At 58.7% G+C, this 24,872-nt stretch overlaps 1 protein-coding gene across 1 annotated transcript; it reads right to left on the bottom strand.

Annotated features, from left to right (window-relative positions):
• Positions 1-699: 699 nt before the first annotated feature.
• On the bottom strand, positions 700-23,558 carry CACNG3 (calcium voltage-gated channel auxiliary subunit gamma 3). Its single transcript, XM_062503684.1, has 4 exons — positions 23,348-23,558; positions 4,047-4,130; positions 2,376-2,516; positions 700-1,211 (listed from the first exon to the last, which is right to left on the bottom strand). The coding sequence occupies exons 1-4, from the start codon at positions 23,556-23,558 to the stop codon at positions 700-702; spliced, it is 948 nt and encodes a 315-aa protein (XP_062359668.1).
• Positions 23,559-24,872: the final 1,314 nt, after the last annotated feature.

The following is a 24,872-nucleotide window of genomic DNA, read 5'->3' on the forward strand; positions in this document are numbered from 1 at the left end:
GAAGGAAGTAGAAGGAAGTCAGGAAGGAAGGAAGGAAGGGAGGAAGGGAGGAAGGGAGGAAGTCAGGAAGGAAGGAAGGAAGGAAATGAGCCCTTTCGAGACCACAGAAAATTGCAAAAGGATGTTTCTTCCAACCCGACATGACAAAATTGAATTCCAAGCTATTTAATGCATGCACGAAACGCCATAGAGGAGCCCAGCCCGAGCACTCCGTCCAGCACGACAGGGAAAGGGGTTCGGAACACAAGCATGGCTCCGGCACGAGCTCAGTGCTTCCAGCTCCGGACTTCCAGGCGATCCCACTGAAATGGAACTACCGGGTTAAGGGTTCTCACAGACAGGGCTGTCGCCAGCATTTCCATGGACACACAGCTATGGGAACACTGCGGTTATGGCCACACGAACGATGGACACCTCGGGAAGCTGCTGTCCCGGGGGGCTGGAGCCCGCTCAGTCCGCAGGGCACCGGGGCCAGGGTCCCCAGCACGGCCCCGTCCCCTCCCCTCCCCTCCCCGCCGGGGGTCCCGCTCCCACCGCGGGCACAGCGGCCTGGCCCGGCCAGTGGCAACTTCAGGAGTGAAAACCAGCCCCACGGGCAGGGGCACAGGGAGCCTCTGGGTTTGTCCTTAAAAACGGGGTTTCACAGGTTACACCGTCACGAGGGTGATGCCATGCAGCCTGCCCACGGCCCAGCCCGCCTCAGACCGGCGTGGTTCGTCTGTTGGCCGGGTTGTTGTGCAAAGACTCCTTGAACTCTTTGGGGATGGAGTTGTGGACCTGTAAAAAACCGTGGTCCCGCTCCGAGTTGAGCAGCGTCCCCATGGTAACCTTGGAGGGATCCCTGGAGAGGGTGAACATGGAGATGTCGGTGGAGGGGATGGTGCTGAACCCTTTGCTGATGGGCGACATGTCCCGGGAGCGGGGCTCGGTGGAGCGGGAGCTGGACCGCCGGCGGAAGCGGTACCTGTAGGGGGGGAGGCGGGTGAAGGCCGACTTCTTGAGCAGCTCCGAGTGGGACCTGGCGCGGATCTGGCGGTGCTTCTCGATGTACATGTGCACGGCGATCACCCCCACCATCTCGGCGATGATGAAGGACAGCGCCCCGAAGTAGAAGGACCAGCCGTAGGAATAGCTCTTCTTGGAGTCGCTCTGGCCCGGGTCCCCCGCGTTGGCCGAGATGTAGACGATGATCCCGATGATGTTGCTGAGACCTGCAGGGGGGACCAGCGGGGCAGGCGCTCACCTGAGTGGCAGGGGTGGATGGGGGGACGTGTCCCTCTGCCAGCACACTTGGACCAAATCCCCTTGCAGACCTCTGCTGATATCCCCAGGATATCTATATATCTGTATATCCTGTTATCCCCAGGATAACTATATATCCCCTTTCCTATATACCTATACATTCCTTTACATGCTTTTTCCCTCACACACTCCCTTAGTCCTGCTTATTCCCGGGCATCAGAAGGGAAGGAGCAACAACCACTGCTTTGTCTAGAAGAGGGACATTTCAGGAGCTGGTTGTGCTTTGCTTTGCTGAGCAGCGGGTGCAGGATTCTGGCTGGTGTCATGCAGCAGCAGAGCCAGCCTGAGGGGCACAGGGGGACCCCCCCCAGCATGAACCCCAGCTCACCATGGCTCTGGGAGCACAGGGAAGCCACAATGGCTCTGGCTCTTTCCATTTGCGGTGGAGTCCTGAGGCTTTGTTTGGGACAGAGGCAGCCTGTGCCTCACCAGCAGCCAGCAGGGTTGTGCTGCAGGCTGGGGAGAGGCTGGTGCATTCCCAGATTTACTTAATGAATCGATTATGTTCTCTCTGCTGTTTTCTCATCTCCATCAGCAGCTCCTGCCAGCCGAGGAGGGAGAGTCATTTGTCTTTTTGTGGGGAGAAGAAAAACACAAAATAGAGTGGTTCCTTGAGACAAAGACATTGTCACGCGATAATCAGAGGAAGCGTTGGGGAACAGCACAGAGCAATGAGTAATCCAGCAGAAACAGCCTCTCCAGAGAATGATTTCCATGTGGGGCTGTGGCAGCTCCTCTGCCTGGTTCTGCTGCTGCTGGCACAGTGCCCCCTGACTGCCCAGGACGGGGGCAGAGCCCCCAGGCTCTGGTAACTCCAGGCTGCACTCCAGGAACCCCTCCTGGGCTGTGTCCCCACACAGCCCCTGCTCGAGGCAGAGCAGGGGGGCACTCGAAGCCTTGCCTGGCACGGTGACCATGGCCAGAGACCACTGATGGTTTTCCCTGCTGTGGGGATTTTTCACAGCTCTCAAACCTCAGAATCTGTCTGTGCTGACAGCCTGGGAGGACCCACACCACACCTCCCACTCCCCCATGTCCCCCCAGGCTGGAGGAGCCCCCTGGGCAGCTCATACCTGCAGAGACGAAGAAGATGCCAGCGCTGAGGATGACGTTGTGTTTGCTCTTGTAGAACTCGCTGGCGGCCACACACAGACCCCCAAAGAACAGCAGCCCCACGCTGAGGATGGGGAAGATACTGGATGCTCTCACTGCACCTGTGGGACAGGGACATGGGCAGGATCAGCCCCCAGAACCTCCTGCACCAACACCAGCACCTGGGAAGAATCAGTGCAAGGGCACTCCTTGTGCTGCCAGGATGGATGGGGAGACCCAGCACTGGGCCACACCATGCATCCCCTGTTTGTCATGGAATCCTGGAATGGTTGGGGTTGGAAAGGACCTTGAAACCACCCAGTCCCCCCTCCTGCCCATGGCAGGGACAGCTTCCACTATCCCAGCTTGATCCAAGACCCATCCAGCCTGGCCTTGGACACTCTCAGGAATCCAGGGGCAGCCATAGCTTCTCTGGCACCCTGTGCCAGGGCCTGCCCACCCTCCCAGGGAAGGATTCCTCCTGTATATCTCACATACATTTCCCCTCTTTCAGCAGAAAGTGTGAGCAGTCCCAGGGCTGGATGAGGGTGACCCTGGGGACAAGGGGCACTGTCCCTTGCTGGGCACTGTGAGAGGCTGGACACAAATGCCACCCCTGACCTGCAGAGCCACAGGTGTGCCAGACTGCCGAGGGCTCACCCAAACCTCTGCGTTTCCAAACAACAGCAGAGGCAGCCCTGGGGCTCCCTGAGCTGCTGGGGCTGGCAGGAATCCTGGGAGAAGGGTCCTGTGCCCATGGCCCCAACCCCCTGACTGACCCAGCTGCTGCTTATCCAGTTGTTGCTCTGGACTTTCAAATTTCCAGATCTCTGCTCACCCAGCAGAGAGGAGAGTGAGTTTAATGAAATGAGAGTTGCAGTTTTAGTAGATTAGTTCTGAAGTTCTCCCACCCCCTCTCACATTTAAAGTAAAAAGTCTATTTTAGAGCCCCCAGGAGTGGAATTTTAATGGAGCTTCTCTGTATTTCTCTGCTTTAATAACAGCCCTAATCGAGGGATGAGAGCCCAAGCCAAGGTACAGTGTATTTTTGGTGCAGCATTTGTTACTCTGCATTTGTTACTCTCTACTGGCATTCTGGAAGATTATCCATGTAGGAAAGTGGATTGGGCTGGGCTTTAGGGTCCCTTGCAGTGTGGGCCATTCTGGGATTCTACGTGAAAGCAGTTCTGCCCCGGAGCTCTACTGGCCCCTGAGACAGGAGGATCCACTTCTCTCAGAAATCTTCCAGTTCAGTTTCTCTGTCTTCCTGTGCTTGGCTGCCCCTGGCAGTTGCTCGTTGTGCTCTCCCAGCAAACCCAGCCTGGCTGGAGGCTCGGGGAACGGGGACACCAGCACAGGCAGGCCACGAAGACGTGTCCCTGTGGTGTCCCAGCCCCCATGGGGGGATACCAAGAGACCCAGGCTGTGCAGCAGCTGCTGGGACCGGCCACAGGGACAGCGAGTGCCAGGCCAGTGTGCCACTCACACCTGGCACTGTGACATGGCCACGCTCGGGCAACCCAGAGGGTCCCTGATGTTGCACAGGGAGCCTGGGGGGCTGTGACCCCTCAGCCTCCTGCTGGGTGATGCTGGGGGACAGGGAGGGGGTGCCTGCAGTGTGAGGGGTGTGTGGCACGGGGGAGCAGACTCACGGAGGAGATACTCGGCCGTGTCCTGCTCGTAGTCTGCATCCTCAGGGAAGTGATCGATTTTCTTGCACACTCCTCGGAAGGTTCCTGGGGAGACACAAGCCAGGAAATGCTCAGAACCCTGCACTGGCCAGGATGTGCAGCAGCCCAGGGATCTTCTTGCTCTAAATGGGGACCCTGAGGCACAGTGTGGGAGCAGCAAGGGGAAGGGAGTGGTGGCAGGAGCTGCAGCATCTCCCTAGAAGGGCAGCTGTGGTCAGGTAACGCTGGCTCTGTCCCCTCTGGCCCGGGACCAGGAAGGACATGTCACCAGGGACCAGGGAGCAGACAGGACAAGCCAAGCCTCAGGGTGTCCTGCACAGTGGCACACTCCCAGGCTGTGCTCGGGGGAGCTGAGCAGCACGACAGGCATCAATTAAAACCTGAAGATGAAGCTCTGGAGGAGGCAAGCTGTCACCCAGAGGGAGACACTGCATCCCAGGGAGAATTGCCTTCTCCCTTTGCTTTGGGAACTGTGGGAGAAGGGGATGCACTGGCCACAGTGAGGACACCACAGCACAGCCCCTAGCCTCCTCCTCCTCCTCCTCCCAGCTTTGGGGTTCCAGCCATCTTCTCCTAGCACCCAGAGGCAGCAGATTCTGCCCCACACACCCCAGAGCTGCCCCCACGAGTCCCTGCCATGGGGCAGGGCTGCACCGAGGAGCCCCGGGCTGAGCAGGGGAGGGGGCGGGCAGGGCCAGCCCTGGCTCCACAGCATCCATTCACACTCTGACATTTATTTTGTCTCCTTTACTCCCTCTGTTCACCAACTGATGCTCGTCGTCATGGCGATGCTGAGCCACCTGACACACAACTTCAGCCTCCAAGCACACACCACAACAAGGCTGCGATCCCAAAAATCCCCCTTTGACCTCCTAGATGCTCCCCAAGGAGGAAATCCTGTCCCTGGGAGCTGCAGCTGGAAATGGCTCCAGGGATGGATGAGGCATCTGCTCAGGGTCCTGGCTGGGCCGCATGTCGCATCCTCAGCCACCAGGTCCCCGTCCCCCAGAGACTGCAGAGGCAACTCCACGTGTTCCTCTCCCGGCTTTACAGCTGGGCCTGGCTAAAGGACACTGGGATGGGGTCTCGGGGGGTTGTGCTTTGGCTCTGGGTACTCGCAGTCCCAGCACCCAGCAGTGCACAGAGAGCTGGGCACAGCCCTGGGCTTGGCCCCAGCGTGGCTGCTGCTCTGTGGACAGGCTGCAGTGGGGGCTGCTGCCAGAGCCGGAGAATGCCAGGCTCCAGCACATCCCAGCCTGCTCCCGAGCCCTTTCCCAGCCGTGCCTGTGCCTGGCTCCGTGCTGGCAGCCTGAGTCACAGCCCCAGGTTTGATTCATCTGCGGCCGCCGAGCCCCAGCGCAGGCGGTGCTGCCGCCCGTGCCCACTCCCTGTCTCGGTGCTGGATCTCAGGAATTTCCTCTCCCTATCAGTATGAATCCCAATTAGCCGTCTTGTTCCTGCTGGAGTTCCCTGCTGGAGCCCAGGCTCAGGGAAGGAGGCTGTGCTGGGAGCCCCCCAAACCGGGCAGCCAGACCCCCCTGCCCCTCCTTCAACAGGAGGGCTCGGCGTGAGCAGCCCCAGCGGTGCCTCCAGTTGGTGCCATCAGGCAGGTGCCACCTCTGTGGCCACCGTCCGCAGCTGCCACCCAGCCCCGGCAGGAGAATCAAGTCCAGCCACGTTCTGCCCCCGCCTCACCCAAGTGCGGGTCAAGTTCTCCATGGCATGGTCTCGCCTCAATCCGGGGAATCCCCTGCAGCTGGGAAACCTTCCAGTGGTTTTGGATATCTCAGCAACGGGACCGCGGGTGTCCCTGCCCGGCTCTCGCAGCGAGCCTTGCCTTTGGGTGGGTGACACCGAATTCAATTTGGAAGCGATTAACTCTCACACCGTGCGGCCGCAGGTTTGTGCGGGCATCCCTCCCGTCCCCTCCCGTCCCGCAGGGATGTTCCCATCCCTCCCGTCCCCTCCTGTCCCGCAGGGATGTTCCCATCCCTCCCGTCTCCTCCCGTCCCGCAGGGATGCTCCCATCCCTCCCGTCCCCTCCCGTCCCGCAGGGATGTTCCCATCCCTCCCGTCCCCTCCTGTCCCGCAGGGATGCTCCCATCCCTCCCGTCCCCTCCCGTCCCGCAGGGATGCTCCCATCCCTCCCGTCCCCTCCCGTCCCGCAGGGATGTTCCCATCCCTCCCGTCCCCTCCTGTCCCGCAGGGATGCTCCCATCCCTCCCGTCCCCTCCCGTCCCGCAGGGATGCTCCCATCCCTCCCGTCCCCTCCCGTCCCGCAGGGATGCTCCCATCCCTCCCGTCCCCTCCTGTCCCGCAGGGATGCTCCCATCCCTCCCGTCCCCTCCCGTCCCGCAGGGATGCTCCCATCCCTCCCGTCCCCTCCTGTCCCACAGGGATGCTCCCATCCCTCCCGTCCCCTCCTGTCCCACAGGGATGTTCCCATCCCTCCCGTCCCCTCCTGTCCCGCAGGGATGTTCCCATCCCTCCAGCCCCGCTCCTCCCCAGGCTCTCTCTGGGCGCTCTGAGAGCCTCCGGAGCCCCCAGCCCCAGGCAGGGTTTGTGCTTTCTCTGCTCTGCCTTGCACCCTGGGCTCCCGCACCGCTTTTATCGGCACATGCAGAGGCAATTAATTGATTTGATCTCAGGTTGTTTTCCTCTCCGAGCCCTTTCCCCAGGGAGGGGGCTGTGAGGGAAATACAGCCGAGTATATCGATCCCAGCCCGACGAGGCAGAAGACTAAAGAGCTCCAGTTATGGTGTTAAAATCTCATTACTTTTCATCTGCTGGAACAGTTTTGCAGGGATCATTCTGGGTGCTGCTTGGTGTGTGCAAAGGAAGACTCGGGCTGAGGAGGATGAGCTGAGACCACTCGTAAATGAGAACAAAATTCCTCGCTCCCTTTGTAGAGGCTGAGCCAGGAGCCAAGGTCACATTCCAGCCCTCAGCTCTATGCTCCTCCTGATAAATCCAAGTGATTTATCTCCCAGGCTGTGGTTTCCAGTAATGCCCTTCCTAAAGACACTGTGTTACACTGAATCCATCTGAAGGAAGTGGCGGGGCATTATGGTCTAAGTTCTCTGAAAATTAATATTTTGGAGAACCAGAGGTCGGAGCTGAGCTGGGAAGTGCTGGGGTAGGAAGGAGCCTGCTGCACAACCCCAGAGATGCTCAGGCTTTGCGCTCCCTGAGTAACAAGAGCAAGATACCTAAATATCTCCGAGGAATTAAAACTTCAGGGCTCATCTTTTTTTACCTCCCACCCACCTCCCAGATGCTTGGAGAGATGGAAAGAAATTCATCGGTATTCCTTCCCTTCCCCAGCTCCAGGCTCTGCAAAGGATCCTGAGGCTCTTTGCACAAGGTCCCCGGTGTGAGACTGCAGAGTTCTGGGGTTTTGGGTCTTTGGGATTTGCTAGCCATGGCCAGCACCCAGTGGCCACTTCACAGGGCTCAGTGGGTGGCACCGAGCAGCTCCTGTGGCCTTGGGGAAGGCTGGGGGTCTCAGCCACCCCCCAGCACCTTGTTTGCTTCCTGCATCACCAAATTTTCAACACAGCCTGAGTTCACAGACACAACAGCAGCTTAGAGGAGCATCAGAGAAGGCTGCTGGGATGGCTGCAGGCCCCCGATCCTCAGTATGGAGCAGCCCTGCTGGAACTGCTGCTGGAGCTGAGCACAGGGGCTGCTCTCCAGCAGGGCAGGGAAGCCCTGGGGAGCCAGGTGTCCTGTCCTTGCCACGCCAGCAGCTCTGCCACACCTCAGACCTCACTGCCACCACCACTTCACATCATCTGTGGGCCCCAGGTCCACTGAGAGCGGCCAAATGTCAGCAGAACCCTGCTCTGGGGCTGGGGTGGGTGCTGGGCTCCTCAACACCTGGCAGTGGGAGGAATCCTCCTCCTCCTCCTCTCCCGCACTGAGTTCTCCTGCAGCACATCCCCGTCGCCCCAGCAGCCCCACACCAGCTTCCCCCAGCACCACGGGTGGGATCTGGCTCCGTCTCCATTTCACACCCTCTCCCCCTCTCTGCGGTGGTGGCTTGTGGCTGAGCAGAGGCACCTACACAGTTACGCCTGTTCTGAAGGACATTTTCCCCTGTTTTTATATATATATGTATATATATATATATATATAAAACCCCACCAGTGGAAAAAAACCAAGTCAGTTGAAAGGATTGCAGGAGTGAGGAGGCAGCAGAGGTGGCTGTGGCAGAGGCCAGTGTGAGCACACACCTGAGCACACCTGGCAGGGGGACAGAGCCCCTGAGCACCCTCAATGGTGGCTGGTGGGGTGTGGGGAGCAGGAGATGCCCGTGATGGGCATCCCCACGGGGGACACAAGCACAGCTTGGCACTCACACCACGGGTGGGCTGGGAGCTCCTGCCAGTGATCGGCGCGTGGCACAGGGACTTCACTCCCTCAGCAGTGTTAAAAGGGAAAAAAAAAAAGGGGGAAAAAAAATCTACATTTTGACAGTGACTCATCATCTCCCATTCTGGAATCTGTGGGGTTGGTGCAACCTACACAAGGCAGTTCAGAAAAGCAAAACAATTGTGAATAATAGAGAAGGAAAAAAGAGTTTGCAGCTGATGGGTAATTTCCAGCCCTTTGCTCTGAGGGTTTTCTCATTTTTCCTCATTAGAAAAGTAATCAGGTAACGCTCTGGAGTTGCTTCCAGGGGCTCCCCCCACGCTCTCCTCAGCTTCCTTCCTCCCTGCATCCTCCCAACCTTCCTCCCTCTGTCCTTCCACGTTGCTGGAGCTCATGGCAGGAAAACACCACGTTCCTGGGAGGATGGTGGGGTGGGGCAGGGAGGTGCAGGGGCAGAGGTGAGTGCAAGGGCTCTGGGTGGCCCCTTCCCTGCTGTCCCCCCTGGCACGTGGCAATGGGCAGCAGTGCCCGGAGCCCTCGGATCATGCTGGGGAGGAGAGCACTCATCAGCATGTCTTAGGAAATCATTTCATGTTTTATCTTTAACAGTGGATAAACATTGATTTTTATTTTAAAAGGTAATTGACATTCCTATGAGAGCGCAATGAGCGCTGGAGCAGCCGGAATCGGCGTAAATAAGCCGTGTGCTAGAATTTAATGAGCTTCACTGATTGAGTTTATCTGTTTAAATTAATACAATTCTGGCAATTATAAAAAAAAAATAATGATCTTTGGTTTGTTTGCCTGCTTGGAGACATTGATGGTAAGAGATGGGGCAGAGGGGGAGGCCTGGCCCCAGCTGAGCATCCCAGCGCCCGAGGCACCGGGACCTCTCCCTCTCCCCACTCTCCCTGTTTAATGAATATTTTAGATTTATTTGGGTTAACTGATGGGCTTCTGGGCAGGGTTTGCCTTCCAGCCTCCTCTTTGGCTGAAGGTAATAGCGGCAGCCAGCTCAGCTCTGGGACATTCCTGGATCCCACATCTTTTTCTTGCAGGGTGTAGGGAAGGGGGATCTGTCCTGCAGGGTGGGAGCTCCTTGCTCATTTGGCAATGAGGCTTTGGGGTCATCCCCATCCTCCCCTTTCCAGCAGTCCAAGAGCTGGCAGAAGCTCCCAGCCCAACCTTGGTACGAGTGCCTGGTCTTTAGAGACTCTTCCAACCCAAACCATTCCATGATTCCATGATCCCATTATCCAGCTGGATAATTAACAGACAGATCCAGACACACTCATCTGCAGGAGTGAGTTTGATCCACAAGTTTCACGTCCAGAATTCTGGGGACAAAATCTGCCCAGCTGAGACCAGGGGGAAAACCAAGAGTCAAGAGTGTAAAGCCTGGCATCCTCTGGTTAAACGAGCTGCCAGTAATTCAGACAAAGAGAATCTGTGGGTGTGGGTGCTCCGGTGTCTGCTCCCACCCCGAGCTCAGCAGAGGCCAGATCATCCCTAGGCTGCTTAAGCACCTATTTATACCAAGGAGGAGAGAAGCTGCATTATGATGGGGAGCTGGAGGTTTCACTTCACCAGTATTAAAATGTCCTCTGAATTTCTAAAAACCTATAAATGACAATTTCATAGCTGTGAAGCGTGGCATCCAGCACAGGGGAGTGCTATTTTCGATTCTGTGTTGACAGCTGAAGGGGAATGGATCACAGAATTAAAAACTAGTTGCTGCTCAAGTCCAAGCAATCATGGCTTGATTATGCTTCTTATGGGCACACAGAGGTGAGTCCGAGGCACCAGCACAGGCTCCTGGTGCCTGGAGAGGTCAATTCACAGAGCAGAAAACAATAATAAGCCAAATCACTTAGGAGAATGGATTTAAGCATAAAAGCACAACTGTGTACAGAGAATGATTTAAGAGTGTTTTGCCCAAAAACTCATCACCATGACGGGAGTTTGCACTGGTTTAGAAACTGCCTGGCTAATAAGCAAACAGCTATAAAAATAAAAGCAGGCCCAACAAAGAGAAGAAAGGAGATATTCATAACTCTGAATATAAATCAGCAGCTCGGAATTGTAGAGCACCGATGAAGGCTGGAGCAAAGAGCAGAAAAGCATCAGGACGTCCTTCCCCAGCGCACTGGGACGAGCAGCAGCAGCAAGGAGCAGTGCTACCAAACCCGCCGCAGCCTTAGTCACAGCCCCAGAAATGTGAGAGAGCTGAGCACAGCCACGGCACTTCCCGCGCAGCATCTCATCCCCGAGCCCGGCGAGGGTGGAAGGAGGTGGCTGAACAATTCCAGCCCTGTGGAATGATGCTCTGGGAAAGGGGGAGAGGCTGAGACGCTGCTCTGCCCACCCTGCCCAGAGCAGGGCTCCTGCATCCCCTCTGCTGCTCCGGGGGCGCGAGCAGGGACTCGGAACAAGGGGCCAGGCCACTGGCACAGGTCACTGGTCACTCTTGTTTTGGTGCAGCCAGCAGCAGAGGGGGGCAGTGACAGTGACAGGAATGGTGAGGGTCAGCGTGAGGGCCGAAAGGGAGATCCTGGTGTGGTGATGTACAGCAGCAGAAAACATCCACGGAATCATCACAGAATTCCAGAGTGGCCTGGGCTAGAAGGGACCCTAAAGCTCATCCGGTGCCACCCCTGCCATGGGCAGGGACACTTTCCACCGTCCCAGGCTGCTCCAAGCCCCGTCCAGCCTGGCCTGGGACACTGCCAGGGATCCAGGGGCAGCCACAGCTGCTCTGGGAATTCCACCCTGTGCCAGGGCCTGCCCACCCTTAATATTCCCTGTTTCAAGGTGAAGCATCTGCTTAAACTTGCTATCAACACCATGGTTGGTGTTTGAAGGAGGATGTCACCAAATCCATCCCATAAAGAGAGGGCTCAGGGCAGGGGCTCGGGGGGTGCCAGAGGAGCCCAGGGGCCACTGAGCCCCTCCACACCCCCAGCACAGCCTGACCTCAGCCCAGCACTGCAGGACCAGGGCTGCAAAAAGCAAACCCTCCTCCAAGGGAGCCGAACAGTGCAGTGCAGAATATCCAGGCTAAAAATATGTAAATGGCCATGAAAAGCACTGTCAGAGCTGCAGCAAGGCGAGCCAGTCGCCAAAAGGCAATTTCGAATTTCCGAGCTCGCTGCACGAGGCATTAAAAAGGTCACTATTTCTGAAATAAGGATCTTTACAAATAAACACATTTGCTGAGGCCTGGGTGAGTCATGCCAGAGCGGAGCACAGAGCATTTCCACCCTAATGCTCCTGACAGGCCGGGAGCAGGGAGATCTTTTCATGTTTACAGTTCATCAATAGTTATTACAGCTGCACAGTCAATCTTTAAAGCACATTTAGCCTGGGAGGAGGCTCGGCAGGTTGTTTTCCCTGAAAAAAGCGATATTAAATTTATTATGTTCCTCTTCTTTTATAGCATAGATTTGAAGGTAAGTATTTGAAGTTCAAATACATGACTGCCACTCCAGCACCTGCCTTTTTAAAAATATATCTATACTTCTGTCACATCTTCCCGGTATAAATATTTGAAGTTTTCAGCTGATGTGCTAAAAGGGCCTCGATCCATCACAGCCTATTTATTGCAGGGAATGCAGCGGGCACTGTGCTGCTGTGGGAGGGGGGTGCAGGCATCCCTGAACCGCAGCTCCCCGCTCTCCTCCCCGCTGGCTCCCCCTGGCCGGGGCTGCGGGTCCGGTCCGGACGGATTTAGCTCCTGCCTGCCGGAGGCAGCGCCGCCTCCTCACCATCTGCGGGAGGGAAGCAGCCCCGGGGAGCAGCTCCAAGACCCAGATGGAAAAAGCGAGATTCAGGAGTAGCACCATAGTTTCACTCTTAGCATTTTTTTTTTTTTTTTTTTTTTGGAGGAACAAGAAGGAACTCTCTCGCAGACGGAGCATCAGGAGAGAACCTTGCTGGTAAAGGAGTGAGCAACAACAACCTCATCTTCCTCATCCACGAAATCAAAGCTGCCCAGAGCCCCAGAGTCGTTCCCAAGGCACACCTTGGCAGAACCGCACTGGCAGCAAGCTCCTTGCCTGGGCAGGGACAGGGGAGGGTGCATCTTGTCCATCAAACATCACTTTGGGATTTTACAGCACCAAATGCCTCAGCACATGGCAGACAGCTGCTCCAGGCCCCTGAAGCACTCCCCTACTCCAGCCAGCCCGTGGCATTCCTCTATCTGAGGCTGTGAGGTCCCTGCCCACGCTGCACCCTCCTGCCCCGGGAGTAGGACCCCACTCCTGGCTACAAAGCTGCTCCCCTTGGGTCAGAGCTGGGCAAGCTGCTTCGTGGTCCCTGAGTCACTCACACCATCACCTTGGCCATTAAACAGCCTCACCTTCCCCTGTTTCCCAAACCTGGCTCAAAGCACAGAATCCTTTGCTAGAAAAAGTCTGAACTTTTAAACAACCCCAGGTCTGTCTGGCCCTGCCATTCCAAACACCAAACAACCCCAGCCCCCCACAGCTCTGCCCTTCCAAGAGACAACAAGAGCTCTGAGGGGAAGAGAAGAAAGATGTGAAAGCCCCGGGATGGGTCACAGCTGGGAGCTTAACCAGTCACCCAATGCTTTCCATCTTCCTCTTTTACATTGATCACAGAGAGAGCCCATCCTGCTGGTGCTGCAGCCAGTGCTGCTCTGCCATCAGTCTCAAGGACAGCAGGAGTTCCACAGGACCCCTGGCACTCACCTGGACCTCCCCTGTGGCTTTACTCCCCTATTTTCAGCTTTGGATCATGCCCAGGATCTGTGGCATTGCCCTCAGCCCACACCACACCGAGGGCTGTGCCTGCAGCAGCCCTTTAATGGCTCTGACCCAGCTGCAGCCCAGCAGCTCCAGCTGGTTATCCCTGAGGGCACCCACCTGCTCCCTGGGGGATGCTCCAGCATTTTGGGTACAAGCTGGATGGATGGATGGATGGATGGATGGATGGATGGATGGATGGATGGATGGATGGATGGATGGATGGATGGATGGATGGATGGATGGAGAGCAGCCCTGAGGAGAGCTGGAGAAGGACTGTGGACAAGGGCATGGAATGAGCGGACAAGGGGGAATGGTTTCACATTGACAGAGAGGAAGCTTAGGTTGGATATTGGGAAGAAATCCTTCCCTAGGAGGGTGGGCAGGCCCTGGCACAGAGAAGCTGTGGCTGCCCCTGGATCCCTGGAAGTGTCCCAGGCCAGGCTGGACAGGGCTGGGAGCAGCCTGGGACAGTGGAAAGTTTCCCTGCCCATGGCAGCGGTGGTACTGAATATCCTGAAGGTCCCTTCCAACCCAAACCATTCCACAGCTCCGTGACTCCGCTGTACCCAATTTACAGCCGGGTAGGGGAGCGCCGGAGAGATGCAGATCACGAGCATCTGCTCACTTCGGGTGCTCAGCTGGAGCCGCGCAGAGCCGGGGATGTGACAGCCCTGGAGCAGGCTCTGCGCGGGAGGTGACACTGCTGTCACAGCCCGGCCTGCGCCGCCAGCGGGGCTGAGCCCCCGCCCCACGACAGCTCCGGATGGGACGCTCTGACTCTGCTGCTCTATGGAAGGCTCCCCTTCACCCCCAAGGAGGGATCCGTTCAAACTGACATCGCGAGTACTTTCTAAAGGGTGACTGAGCTGGTGTGCCCCGAGCAGCCCCCGCTGAAGGCACAGCGCTGTCACCGGGACAGCGGCACGGGCGGCTCGCAGCACTGCGGGCTGCGATGGACTGCAGCTCCCGAAGAGCCCGTGCCACCGTGACCGGGGCTCCCGCGGGCACATTCGGTCCCCGGTGTCCCCAGGGGCTCGGGTCTGTCTGGCAGCGCAGCCACACGGACACGGCATCGGGGCCGGGCCGGGCTCCCGGGAGCTGCTGCAGGCAGATGGGGGCGGCAGCAGTGGGGACTGGGGCAGGTTAGGGCAATAGATAGATAGAGCGTCTTTAATGTTGTTATAATCACGGAATTATTGACAACGCGCACACGGCTCCCCCAGCCCCGCTGCCCTGGCAGGACCGCGCTGCCGCTGACGAGACGCGAGCAGAAGCCCCCGGCTCCTGCTCCTCCCCGCCGGAGGGGTCTCACACCCCGCCGCAGCTCTCCTGCTTCCTATGCAAGGCGCGATGCTCGCATCCTCCTCCGGCTCCTCACGTCGGAGAGAAGGCCAAAGACTGATGCGCAGTCTTTGTGCTGAGGAGCGACAAGAGATTCTCCCAGCACAGGGAGAAGGAGCCCCGGAGCTCTAGAGGCTCCCAGCCCCCGGAGCAGAGCAGGGCAGAGCAGAGCAGGGCAGGGTAGGGCAGAGCACGGGGGATCTGCCCGTGCCCACCCGGAGCGGTGCCCGGGTTCCTCTTCCATGTTAGGAGGGAGCCTGGCCTCTCCAGGGGGATGCAGGTGTCATCCCTGCGACCAGGGAAGTTCTGCAGGACATGAACTGCTTGATGGCAGTGCCAGCAGCACAAACCAAGGCTGATTTTAACAAGTTAAATCAGGCACACCTCAAAAGGGTCATTGCTTGTTGGTAGTCTCTCTGGGGTGCCCTCCCCTTCCCTTGTGATTCCAGGCACTAGCTGAGATTAAAGGTATAATTAGGGGACAATTACCAAAACAGCAGTGAAATTGGAATTGTGACTATTGGAGAGGCATGAACACAAATGTCACCTTCAAACACCACTTTTGTCACTGCTCACTACTGCCCAAATGCCACAGGATGTATCACCGATGCCAACATCCCCATGAGTGCCCAGCGATCCCCAGAAAGGCTGGGAGGTCACATGTCCCCCCACCTTGTCCCTGTCCCCACCCCGGGGCTCCTGTCCACCTCAATTGTCCTCCTTCAACGGAAACCCCTTGGCAAACAGCAAACACAGAGCCCCAGGGAGGAGGACAGGATGGCACAAGGGGTTGACATGCCCCAAAACCTGCCCACTGCCCTCCCTGCCACCTTGGCACTTCCACAGGACCGTGGAAGTCCCACCCATTCCCAAGGACCTGGCACAGGAACAGCTCAGCCTCCCTCTGCTGCCCAGCAGCACGAGATTTGTCATTACATTGTGGTGTCAGGAGATAAGAAATAGGTAATATCTGAGAAAATCATCACACCCTATCACCTACTCAGCAGCCCCTATCCCTCCTCCTGCCTCTCCCTGCCGTGACGGTGAAAAGCCCTCATGTGTTCAGCCCCTCACAAGTGAGGGATTCCTGCAATGCTCAGGGGATGAGCGAAGCCCTGACACATCTCAAAAAGGGACCAAGAGCCTACTGCAAGAAGACCCTCCACTTCTTCTCTGGGCAACTGATCACAGAATCTTAGAACCCCCGAATTGTTGGGAAGGGACCAAAAGACACAGGGCAGTTCCAAGCACGCAGCATACCCCGGCCTGAACTGTTCATTCTGAAGACACTGCAACACCTGCTGCAGGTAGAAGGCAGGGAAATCACAGCAGGGTGGGATCGGAGCATCCCGCAGCACCCGCGGTGCCCAGAGCCGGGACAGGGCGGCGTTTCCAGCGGCTGCGTGTGTAACAGGTCCCAGGCGTGTGTTACATCCCTGCGGGATGCAGCCCTGCCCCTCCCCGCCGCAGAGCTGCCAGCACGCACACACCGCAGGAAAGACACCCCTTGTCCCCCCGGCACTGTCGTTCTTCATCACAGCGGCTGTCTCCATCGGAGCCCTTCCCTGGAGCTGCTGCGCTCCCCGAGCCCGCGTGGGACTGCGCAGAGCCAGCTGCTCCCGGCTCTTCATCCCGAGGAAAGCTCCCCAAAACCTCCGGAGCGGAGCCCACTGGCCAAAGCAAACCCACCCGGGAACCCTCACAAGGGACGTGAAACCCTCCAAGCTCTCCCACACCGAGCACTAACCCAAAACGTATCCACCGGCTTCAGGGGATCTCCATCCGAGGGCCACCCGAAGCGGGCTGTAGGTGCCGGAGCGCAGCTGCAGCCCCTCTGGAACGGGAGTGGGCAGAAGTGGGCAGGACCCCTCCCCATCTCCCTGCGGGCACCTTGCAGGGACTCAGGGCACGGGTGGGCACCTTTCCCCTCGGAAGCCTTGACCTGCCCCAGCACCTGGCAGCGCTGCTGCAGGTTAATCACTGCTAGTGACAGTGGATACCGTGAGCCAGCGGCACTTGTCAGCAGGTGAGGCAGGGAAGAACCTCCCTGCCGAGTGGGACCCCTCGGGCAGCAACTGAGCGCCCCCCCCCCCGCCCCGCAACTCCGGATTAGCGCATTTATATAACTTTAAGAGCATTTTTGATTTTCCCAAAAGAAGGAGGTTAATGTCTATTTATGAAGCGCACACTGCGTTCATTAAAAATCCATGATGAAACCCATGTGAACAGGAACCACAGAGAGGCGAGGAGCACTGAGCAGGATGAATGCTGGGCTGCCTCAGCTCAGCTCATCGCACACAGCGCAGCGTGACAGGTCCGCACACCTGGCCCGTGCCCGGGGCTGTGCCGGGGCGCGGGAGGGCATCACCTGCGGGCACGGTGCGGGGCCCTTCCCGGAGCTGCGGGAGGTGAGCGCTGCTGAACCCACCTGGCCTCACCTTGCAAAGGGCAGAACTGCTGAGAGAAGGGATTTACCAAAGGCCACGCAGCTCTTGGCGCTGGAGCCGGGCATCTCTCCCTGGCCAAAGGTCACCGCTGGCACCTCCTGGCCAGTCCCGGAGGATCCCGCATCCATCCCTGGGGCATCCTCCCCAAAGCACAGCTGCCCGCAGCCGCCAGCGCCGGGGCTCGCAGCCTTCGTTAGCCATCCCTAATTATTTCCAGCCGGCATGGAGCCAGTAACCTTGCATGGGAAAAAAACCACTTGAGCCTCATTCAAATTCAGCCTTCCACCTCTATTACACGGGAACAGCTCCGGAGATGACAGGCTCTGCACCACGCCTATGCAGCAGTAAAATGCCTGTTTCTGAGCTGTTCACAGCATTTTATTCATCACGTGCTGCTCGCAGGCAGTGAGGGAAGCGGCTCTTTAACCCACCTCACAAGTCAGGATTTTGCCCAGAAAACACCGCAGCATCCCAGGAGGGTGAGTTTTGCACCCTGTGCTCAAAGCAGAGCTGGTGGCAGCGAGCTGAGGCACAGCTCCTCCCCGGACACTCTCCAACCAGCCGTGGAGCTGGAGGCTCGGCTGCTCGGAGCCACCGTGCCAGCTGGCAGGGGCACGAGACCCTCGGTGTCCACAAGGATTCTTATGACTCGTGGCATTTGGCCATGTGCCACAAGAACATGGGCCTGGAGCAGCCCGAGGGTCCAGCCAGCCTCATTTTCATCTCCATTAGAGGACAGTAATTCACTTTTATCCAATACATCCTCCACCAAGGAGAGGCTCAGGGATTCCCTAAACCCGAGTTGTGCCTCGGTGTTGAATGTGACCCCTCGCAGAGCCCCGTGCCCAGGGCATGTGTTCAGAGCTGTGTGCCAGCAGTGCCAGGGGCTGGGCTGTCCCTGCTCCAGGCTGGCCTGATGGAAATACTCGCTGGACATTGAATTGCAGCTCGGTAATCCCATCAAGTAATCTCAAACAGGTAACTGTCGTGTCCACCTTCATCCCTCACCTCACCTCAGGTGCCTCCATGGCACCACACAACATCCTGTCTCCATCATACAGCAAAGCTGGATACCTCCCAGCCCTCAGGTAACAAAGAGAGCAAAGAGCCCCTTCCCAGCACCCCCCCAAGCCTGCCTGGCTGCACAGACCAGCCCTGTCCCCCTCCATCCTCTCCAGCCTGCCTGGCAGTGCCCATCTCTGCACCCCTGCCCCAGAGCTGCCATCCCTGGGCTCTCCTCATGGGCACCCCCAAGGTTGGGGCACGGTGGGGAGCCACGCCAGGGGTGCTGGGCCGCTGGGCAGGGTGGTCAGTGTGGTCAGCAGGGTCCTGGAGGGCAGCATGGCACCCCCACCACATCCTCACCCTCACCCCAGCACTGGCACCGAGCTGGACCGGGCACTGCTGAGAAGTGGCACGAGGGGATGAGAATCCATCACCGACTCTGACCAGACACAGGAACAGATTGAGCAGCTCCTTAAATACCTGCCCATAATGAGGAGTGAGAAAAAGTGCTCCATCATGGGTGATTGCAATCTCAGGGACATTTGCTTGGCGCTTTTAAAAATTAAAGATAATAACTTTCTAACAGAAACAATCTTGCTGTCACCTTGGGGAAATTCTCTGCTTGGCCTCACTCAGAGGGCTGAGAGGAGCTGGAGGCAGGGGAAGAGCTGGTGCCTGGCCAGGGCAGCCTCTTCCAGCCTGATTTAAAGCCTTCACTGAGACCCAACTCAGCTCAGCAGAGCCAAAACCAGCCACGGACAAAACCATCAGGGGAAAATGGAAACTCAGGAGCAAGGACAGGTGCTTTCCTGCACCCCCCACCCCTGCCAGGCCTACTGGAAAGGGGAATGGGAAATTGAATCTAAAAATTAAAAACTGGGGACTCTGATATGGGAAGTAGCAGGCCACTCACAAGTGGCTGATGGGAGAAGCTGATGGGATCAGTTAAAATAAACCTGAAACTGAAAGGTCAAGGCAAAACGAGGTGGAATTCATTCATTGTGTTGGAAGGAGTTTTCCTGAGGTGTAAACCACCACTGGATCATGACAGTGTAACTGTCAGTCATGGAGCAGAAGTGACACATGCTTATTTATTCATCAGCTACTTCTGTTCTGTACTTGGAGACAAACAGGCTCCTGTATTCTGGCAGGAGCTGGGGGGATGCTAAACAGCAACTGCAAAGTGTAAACAGAATCAGGAGGACTAGAGAACTTTCTCCCAGGAGCATTCAGAGAATAGGCTGAGAAAGCTTCTGAAGATCTAAAATGGATTTTAATAAACCTTGGCATTCTGCTGAATTTCTAGAAGACGAGAGAAGCTGGTTGAATGCCAGGAGTGATGCGATGGGCAATGGCAGGAGCTGTGTCCCCAGCACCGCCCATGGGTTAGCAGAGGTGGGAACGGAGGAGGAGGCAAATGTCAAACAGCCTCGTGGAAAACAGATTTACCAAACTTCATAAATTTCTCTTGATATAGTTACAAATTCAGTTGATAAAGGGAGTCGGTAACATAATACATTTAAGAGTTCCACAGGGCATTTGATTTAGCTCTCCTGAAGAAGTTAAAGACCTGCATTATGCAGAATCAACAGTGCCTTATGAACAGGGCTGGGAGCTCACAGAGACAGTCCCTTCATCCAAGGGATGCTCCTGCATGAGGACACTGCTGAGCTATGACAACGTCTTCATTGAGAGTATTGAATAAAACATGAAAAAATTGGGAGTAAACCAGGGAAATGGCAGAGAAAAGATTGACGGGAATATTGACAAACGAGGGAGGTGGGTCAGGCAGATTTGGGCAGCTCGGTACCTTGGGCTCATTCAGCCATGGCCGTCCCTCTACAGCCAGCTCCAAGGACTAGGAGCAAGGAACCAGGAGAGCAAGTTCCAGTTTGGGGGTGGGAGATGCTGCTCAGCCCCAGCAGATGGGCTGGGGGTGCCACCACTCTGGGGACTCCCTGTGAGGGGCTCAGTGGCCTCAGAGTGCAACCAGACTCCCAGCAGGAGGAACATGGCCAGACAGCCCCCGTGGCTACAGGAGACCCAGGTACCAGAGACCATTTCTTGTGCTCAAGGGGAGTTTGAGGAGCTCAGGGGCTGTCCAGTGGAACCCCTGGCTCAGGGACATGGCCCATCACCCTCAGGTGCAGCCTCCAGGAGTGACCATCCACCCAGCACCGAGCCATGCAGGAGCTGCAGCTCAGGTGTAGAAAGGACTGGGCAGGGTCCTGAGGGGTCAGCTGATGGTACCTGCAAAATTGTGTGTAAATCCAGACAGGATCATCCCAAAAGAGCAGCCCTGGCACTCCCCAGGCTCAGCAGAGAGAAACTGTGTTGGCAAAGGCTGTGGGGGACACTGGAGGGGCCAGGCTGGGCCCAAGGGGCACAGCTCAGTCCAAGGCCAGCTCTGGGACAGAAGATCTCTGTGTCTCCTGCAGAACACCCCACATCCCACCCCAGAGGAATGCAGGATGCTGAGCATCCTCTGTGAGGGAGGAGGCACAGCAACGCTTGGCCTCCTCCAGAAATGACAGAGCACTTTATTCTGATGAGGGAAATGAAGGAGGAAAGGAAAAGTACCACATCGCCTTAAAATATGGTATTTTGAGCAGCCTTGGCCAAATCCTCCTGCTCCTTCTGCCTGTTTCAGATCCGCATGATGCCATGGAGCCAGTCCCAATCTACACCACGCAGCAGGGAGGACACGGAGCCTCCCCGCATTTAATGATGCTGCATTTAATGATGCTGAATTTAATTAAGTTTGACGAAAACCAAAGTTCTGTTACTTTCTTGAAAACACCACGAGCCTAAGCAGCTGTTTCCCAACTTCAGCTCTCTCCCCGAAGTGCCGTGTGCTTCCCTCCCTTCCTTACCGACCCAGCAGGCACAGAGGGGAACAAGGGACACTGAAACAGCCGCGGGGGACACGAACCGACCTGCGCCGGTCACACCCGAGCTGGACAATCGAGGGGACACCCGCCGAGCATTCACACATCGAAAAAGCCATAACCGGGATCCAAACGCTGCGATTCCAAGCAGACTATCGCGGCCCAGCAGTCTGGAAACACCTGCCCGGGCTCCAGCGATTGAGTCAACCAAGAATTTGTGTTTCCCAGTGTGGGTGGCTCTCCACGGGTCTGCGGCGGCTCCATTCAGCGTTTATCCGCTCTCGCCGATGGGCTTGTGACGCTCACGTGGTGCGTGGCTCCCACGCAGGCGCTGGGACCGGCAGGGATGCTCGGAGCCTCGGGATGCTCGGGGCTCACGTCGGGCAGCTCCGCGCTCAGCCCGGGGGCTCCACGCGCGATTCCCCCCGCCTTACCCGCGTCCAGCCCCCGCTGCCGGCGGAAAGTTCAGGCCTGAGGCGGCTCCCGGGGGAGCAGGGAGCTCTGCTCAGTGCTAAAAGCATCTCGTGCGCCGCAGGAGAGCCGGCCCCTGCGACAGACCGCGCTCGGTCCCGGCACCGGGGACGGAGCCTCTGTCCCCGCTCAAGCCCGACGCAGCGCACGGAAACCAGCGGGGCCTGCAGCAGGAATCGCACGGGACCTGCTGCATGTCACAGGTCCAGGGCTGTGCCCCCAGCGCTGCCCCGGCTCCTCAGCCCCCGCCCCGGCGCGGTCCTTTCCCCGCACCGGCTCCAGAGCCCCGCGCAGCTCGGCTGGGGGAAGTTTTCCCTTCCCGGCGCCGCGCTGGTTAACGCAGCCTGCGAGGCGCCTTCTCCTGCACAATTCAGGAAGGTGATAAGCAGCCCCAGACCGAGCCCCGCACGGCTCCCACTCCCGCTCCCACTCCCACTCCCACTCCCGCTCCCACTCCCGCTCCCACTCCCGCTCCCACCCCACAGCTCTCAGAGCAGCAGCGCGGGGTTGGATGTGGAGCAGGGAGTGCTGAGCCCACGGCGAGCCCATGCCCTGCTGCTCACAGCCCCGTGCCCAGGCTCAGGGTGGTGGGCTGGGATCCAGCTCTGAGCTCTGCAGTGGCACTGCCAAGCTCTTTCCCGAGCGAGCTGTGCCCAGGGCAGCGGGGCCTCTCTGGCTCCTTCCAAAGCAGTGATTGATCACAGTGAGGGAAATATAAAACATTGGCTGGCAAAAAAAAAAAAAAAATACAGGTAGCAAACCGAAGAATTTTGGAAATTACTCATGGCTCCAACGATCCCATCTTTCACATCCCTGGCTTCTGCCACCTTGGCTCCCTCAGACCAAGAGGGGAGACAGATTATCTCAAATTATTTATTATGGAATTAGAGCATGATCCAAACCCTCCTTGAATCAATAAGAAAGCTCTGACTGACTTCAGACTGACTGGTTTAGGACGGAGCACCAGGAACAGACAGGGTATTTCTGCATCCTTGGCCGTGACTCACCGAGAACTTTCCAACGTGCAGGAGCAGCTCAGCGCCGTGGCTCGCCTGCCCCCAGCACTGGAGGGGTCGCTGCTGGACTGGGGCAGTCTGACACCGCCAGGGCCCCACAGGATAGTGGGGCAGCTTCTCCTGAGCACACAGGACACCCACTGCTGCCACTCGTTGTAAAAGTTAGGGCCCGGGGTGATGCCACCGGCCATTTTTTGCTGCGCAGGTCCCAGCACCTGGCTCTGTTAAAGCTCATCTTTAAGCACAGTCTGTGGGTGTTCAGAAACACCTCAACCAGCAGCTTTGGGGCAAAAGTGCACCGAATTGTGGCCTGTGCTGCAGGAGGGCGGCAGCTGCTGGGGCCTCGCCAGCCGGGCACTGCTGCGGGAGGGAAGCAGCGGGGCGAAGCAGCGAGGATGGGCAGGCAAGAGCTGGCCCGTGGGGCAGCCGTGGTGGGGCAGACCCGCCGTGCCCACCTTGCCCCGTTGTGCTGCTCGGAGGGAAAGGGCTGGCGCTGGAGCTGGGGCTCGGTGATGACAACGCCGGGTGCGGTGGGGTTTCCCCCCGGTGACAGGGACCCGGGGCCGGAGCAGCCCCGGAGAGGGGCAGCATCCTCGGGCCTCTCGCTCACACATTGCTGATCAGGAGAGGGACCTGTGGCCCCTCAGCCCGGAGCTCCTCGGGAGGACACAGAGAGTCTGCCGCCGGTCCCCAGCACGGGGGGAGGCGCAGCCCCGCTCCCCGCGGCCCCGCGCCCCGCCAGGAGCAGCCCCCCGTGAGGTTCCACCTCGGTGCCACCGCGAGTGCCCGGGGAGGGGCTCGGAAGGAGGCAGCGGGGAGCGGCGGGGCCGCCGGGCCGGGGGATGCTCGGGCGGCCGGGGACGCAACGCTCGCCGGGGGCCCGGATCTGGGGTGGGGGGGTCCCGCGATGCAACCCTTCCCCCGAAGTTTTGGGGCCGCGGGGGTCGGTACCTTCCAGGCAGCACGTCCTCCAGAGCCCCGAGTGGGTCATCACCTCCTCGTTCTTGCGGCTCGTGTCGTTGTCGCTCACGGACTTAGTCCTGCACACGCCGCGCGAGTAGAGCCAGTAGTCAGTGCCCACGGCGATGGTCATCAGGCTGAAGGCTGCGAAGGCTCCCACCGTGGTGACGAGCATCTGGACGCCTCTGTCACACATCCTCATGCTGCTTCATCCTCCGGCGGCGGCTCGCAGGGGAAGGGCCGGCGCCGCCGCCCGCCGCCCGCCGCCTCATGCCCCCGCGGCCGGCGGAGAGCCGGGGCCCCGCGGCGGCGCGGAGCGGGGCGGCCCGGCCCCGGGGAGCCCGGCACGCATGGCCCGAGCGCAGCAGCGCAGCCCAGCCCGGCCCGGCCCGGCCCGGCCCGGCGGAGCGGAGCGGCTCCTCCGTGCGCTCCCGCCGCCTCTCCCGGCGCCTCCCCCGCGCCGCCCGGCCAAGGCAGCGGCGGGGGGCGGCGGGGGCGGGGGGCAGCGGGGGGCGGGACCCGAGGGGGGCTGCGCCGCCGGGACACCGCCCCCCGCCCGCTCCTACCACCGGCCGGCGGAGGGGACGGCGACCGGCACCGGGGGGACGGGAAACCCACCCCGGTGCGCCGGGACTGGGCGGGGACCGAGACCGTGACTGGCCCGGGAACCCCCCCCCCCCCACCCCCCCCGCCTCCCCCGGGATGCTGGGATCGGGACTGCCCCGGGAGATCGGGAGAGGGACCCTACAAGAATACCTGGGCTGGGAGGGGGGACCCCACCGCTGGGTGCCGGGACTGAGCGGGGACCGGGGAACCGAGACCGTGACCGCCCCGGGAACCCCGCCCCGGGATGCTGGGACCGGACCGGGACCGTCTTGGGACACGGACAGGGTGGAAGTCCCCTGGAAGTGCCGGCACCGCCCCAGGGACTGTCCCCCATCCGCAGCAGCCCCCGGCACGGGGCCCCTCGGTTCCGATTGCCCCCAGCTCAGCCTGCTCGGTGCCTGAGCACCGGAACCGGGCACCGGGCGGCATCTGGGACAAGAGGCTGGGGACCACACACCCCCACAGCGGACCCCAGGGGGGGCACAGCACCTTCCCACGCTGACACGGAGATGTTCCTGCCCTGCCAGCACCGGTGTTTATCCCCTGCCCAGGCGCTGGTTCAGCCTGAACATCCCTTGTAGCCGCAATCCACTCCTGCACCATTGCCAGCGGTAACCCCCCTGCCCTCTGCCTCTCCTCATCTCCCTGAAACATCCCTCAGCCGGCCGGATGAGCCCATGACTCATGCGACCTTTCCAACAACCCTGGAACACACTTACCTCTGGAATTCACGGTCCTGTAAGGGCCACGGTGAGACGGGAAAGCGAACGATTTACACGATGGTGTGTGCTTCCCCAGCCCTCATCTGTATGCACTCACATGGAAATACTAATTATTTACTCCAAAAAGGCAAACAGAGAATTATGAAAGTACTGAGAAATTAAGAATGCGAAAATTAAGTGGCTCCTCA

Source organism: Cinclus cinclus, chromosome 16, assembly GCF_963662255.1.
Source record: "Cinclus cinclus chromosome 16, bCinCin1.1, whole genome shotgun sequence".
Classification (NCBI taxonomy): Eukaryota; Metazoa; Chordata; class Aves; order Passeriformes; family Cinclidae; genus Cinclus; species Cinclus cinclus.

Coding starts and splice junctions, on each gene's coding strand:
- CACNG3 (XM_062503684.1), bottom strand. CDS start 23,558: ATGAGGATGTGTGACAGAGGCGTCCAGATGCTCGTCACCACGGTGGGA. Junction 4,131..23,347: donor GAGGACGTGCTGCCTGGAAG/GTACCGACCCCC, acceptor GTGTCTCCCCAG/GAACCTTCCGAGGAGTGTGC. Junction 2,517..4,046: donor CACGGCCGAGTATCTCCTCC/GTGAGTCTGCTC, acceptor CCTGTCCCACAG/GTGCAGTGAGAGCATCCAGT.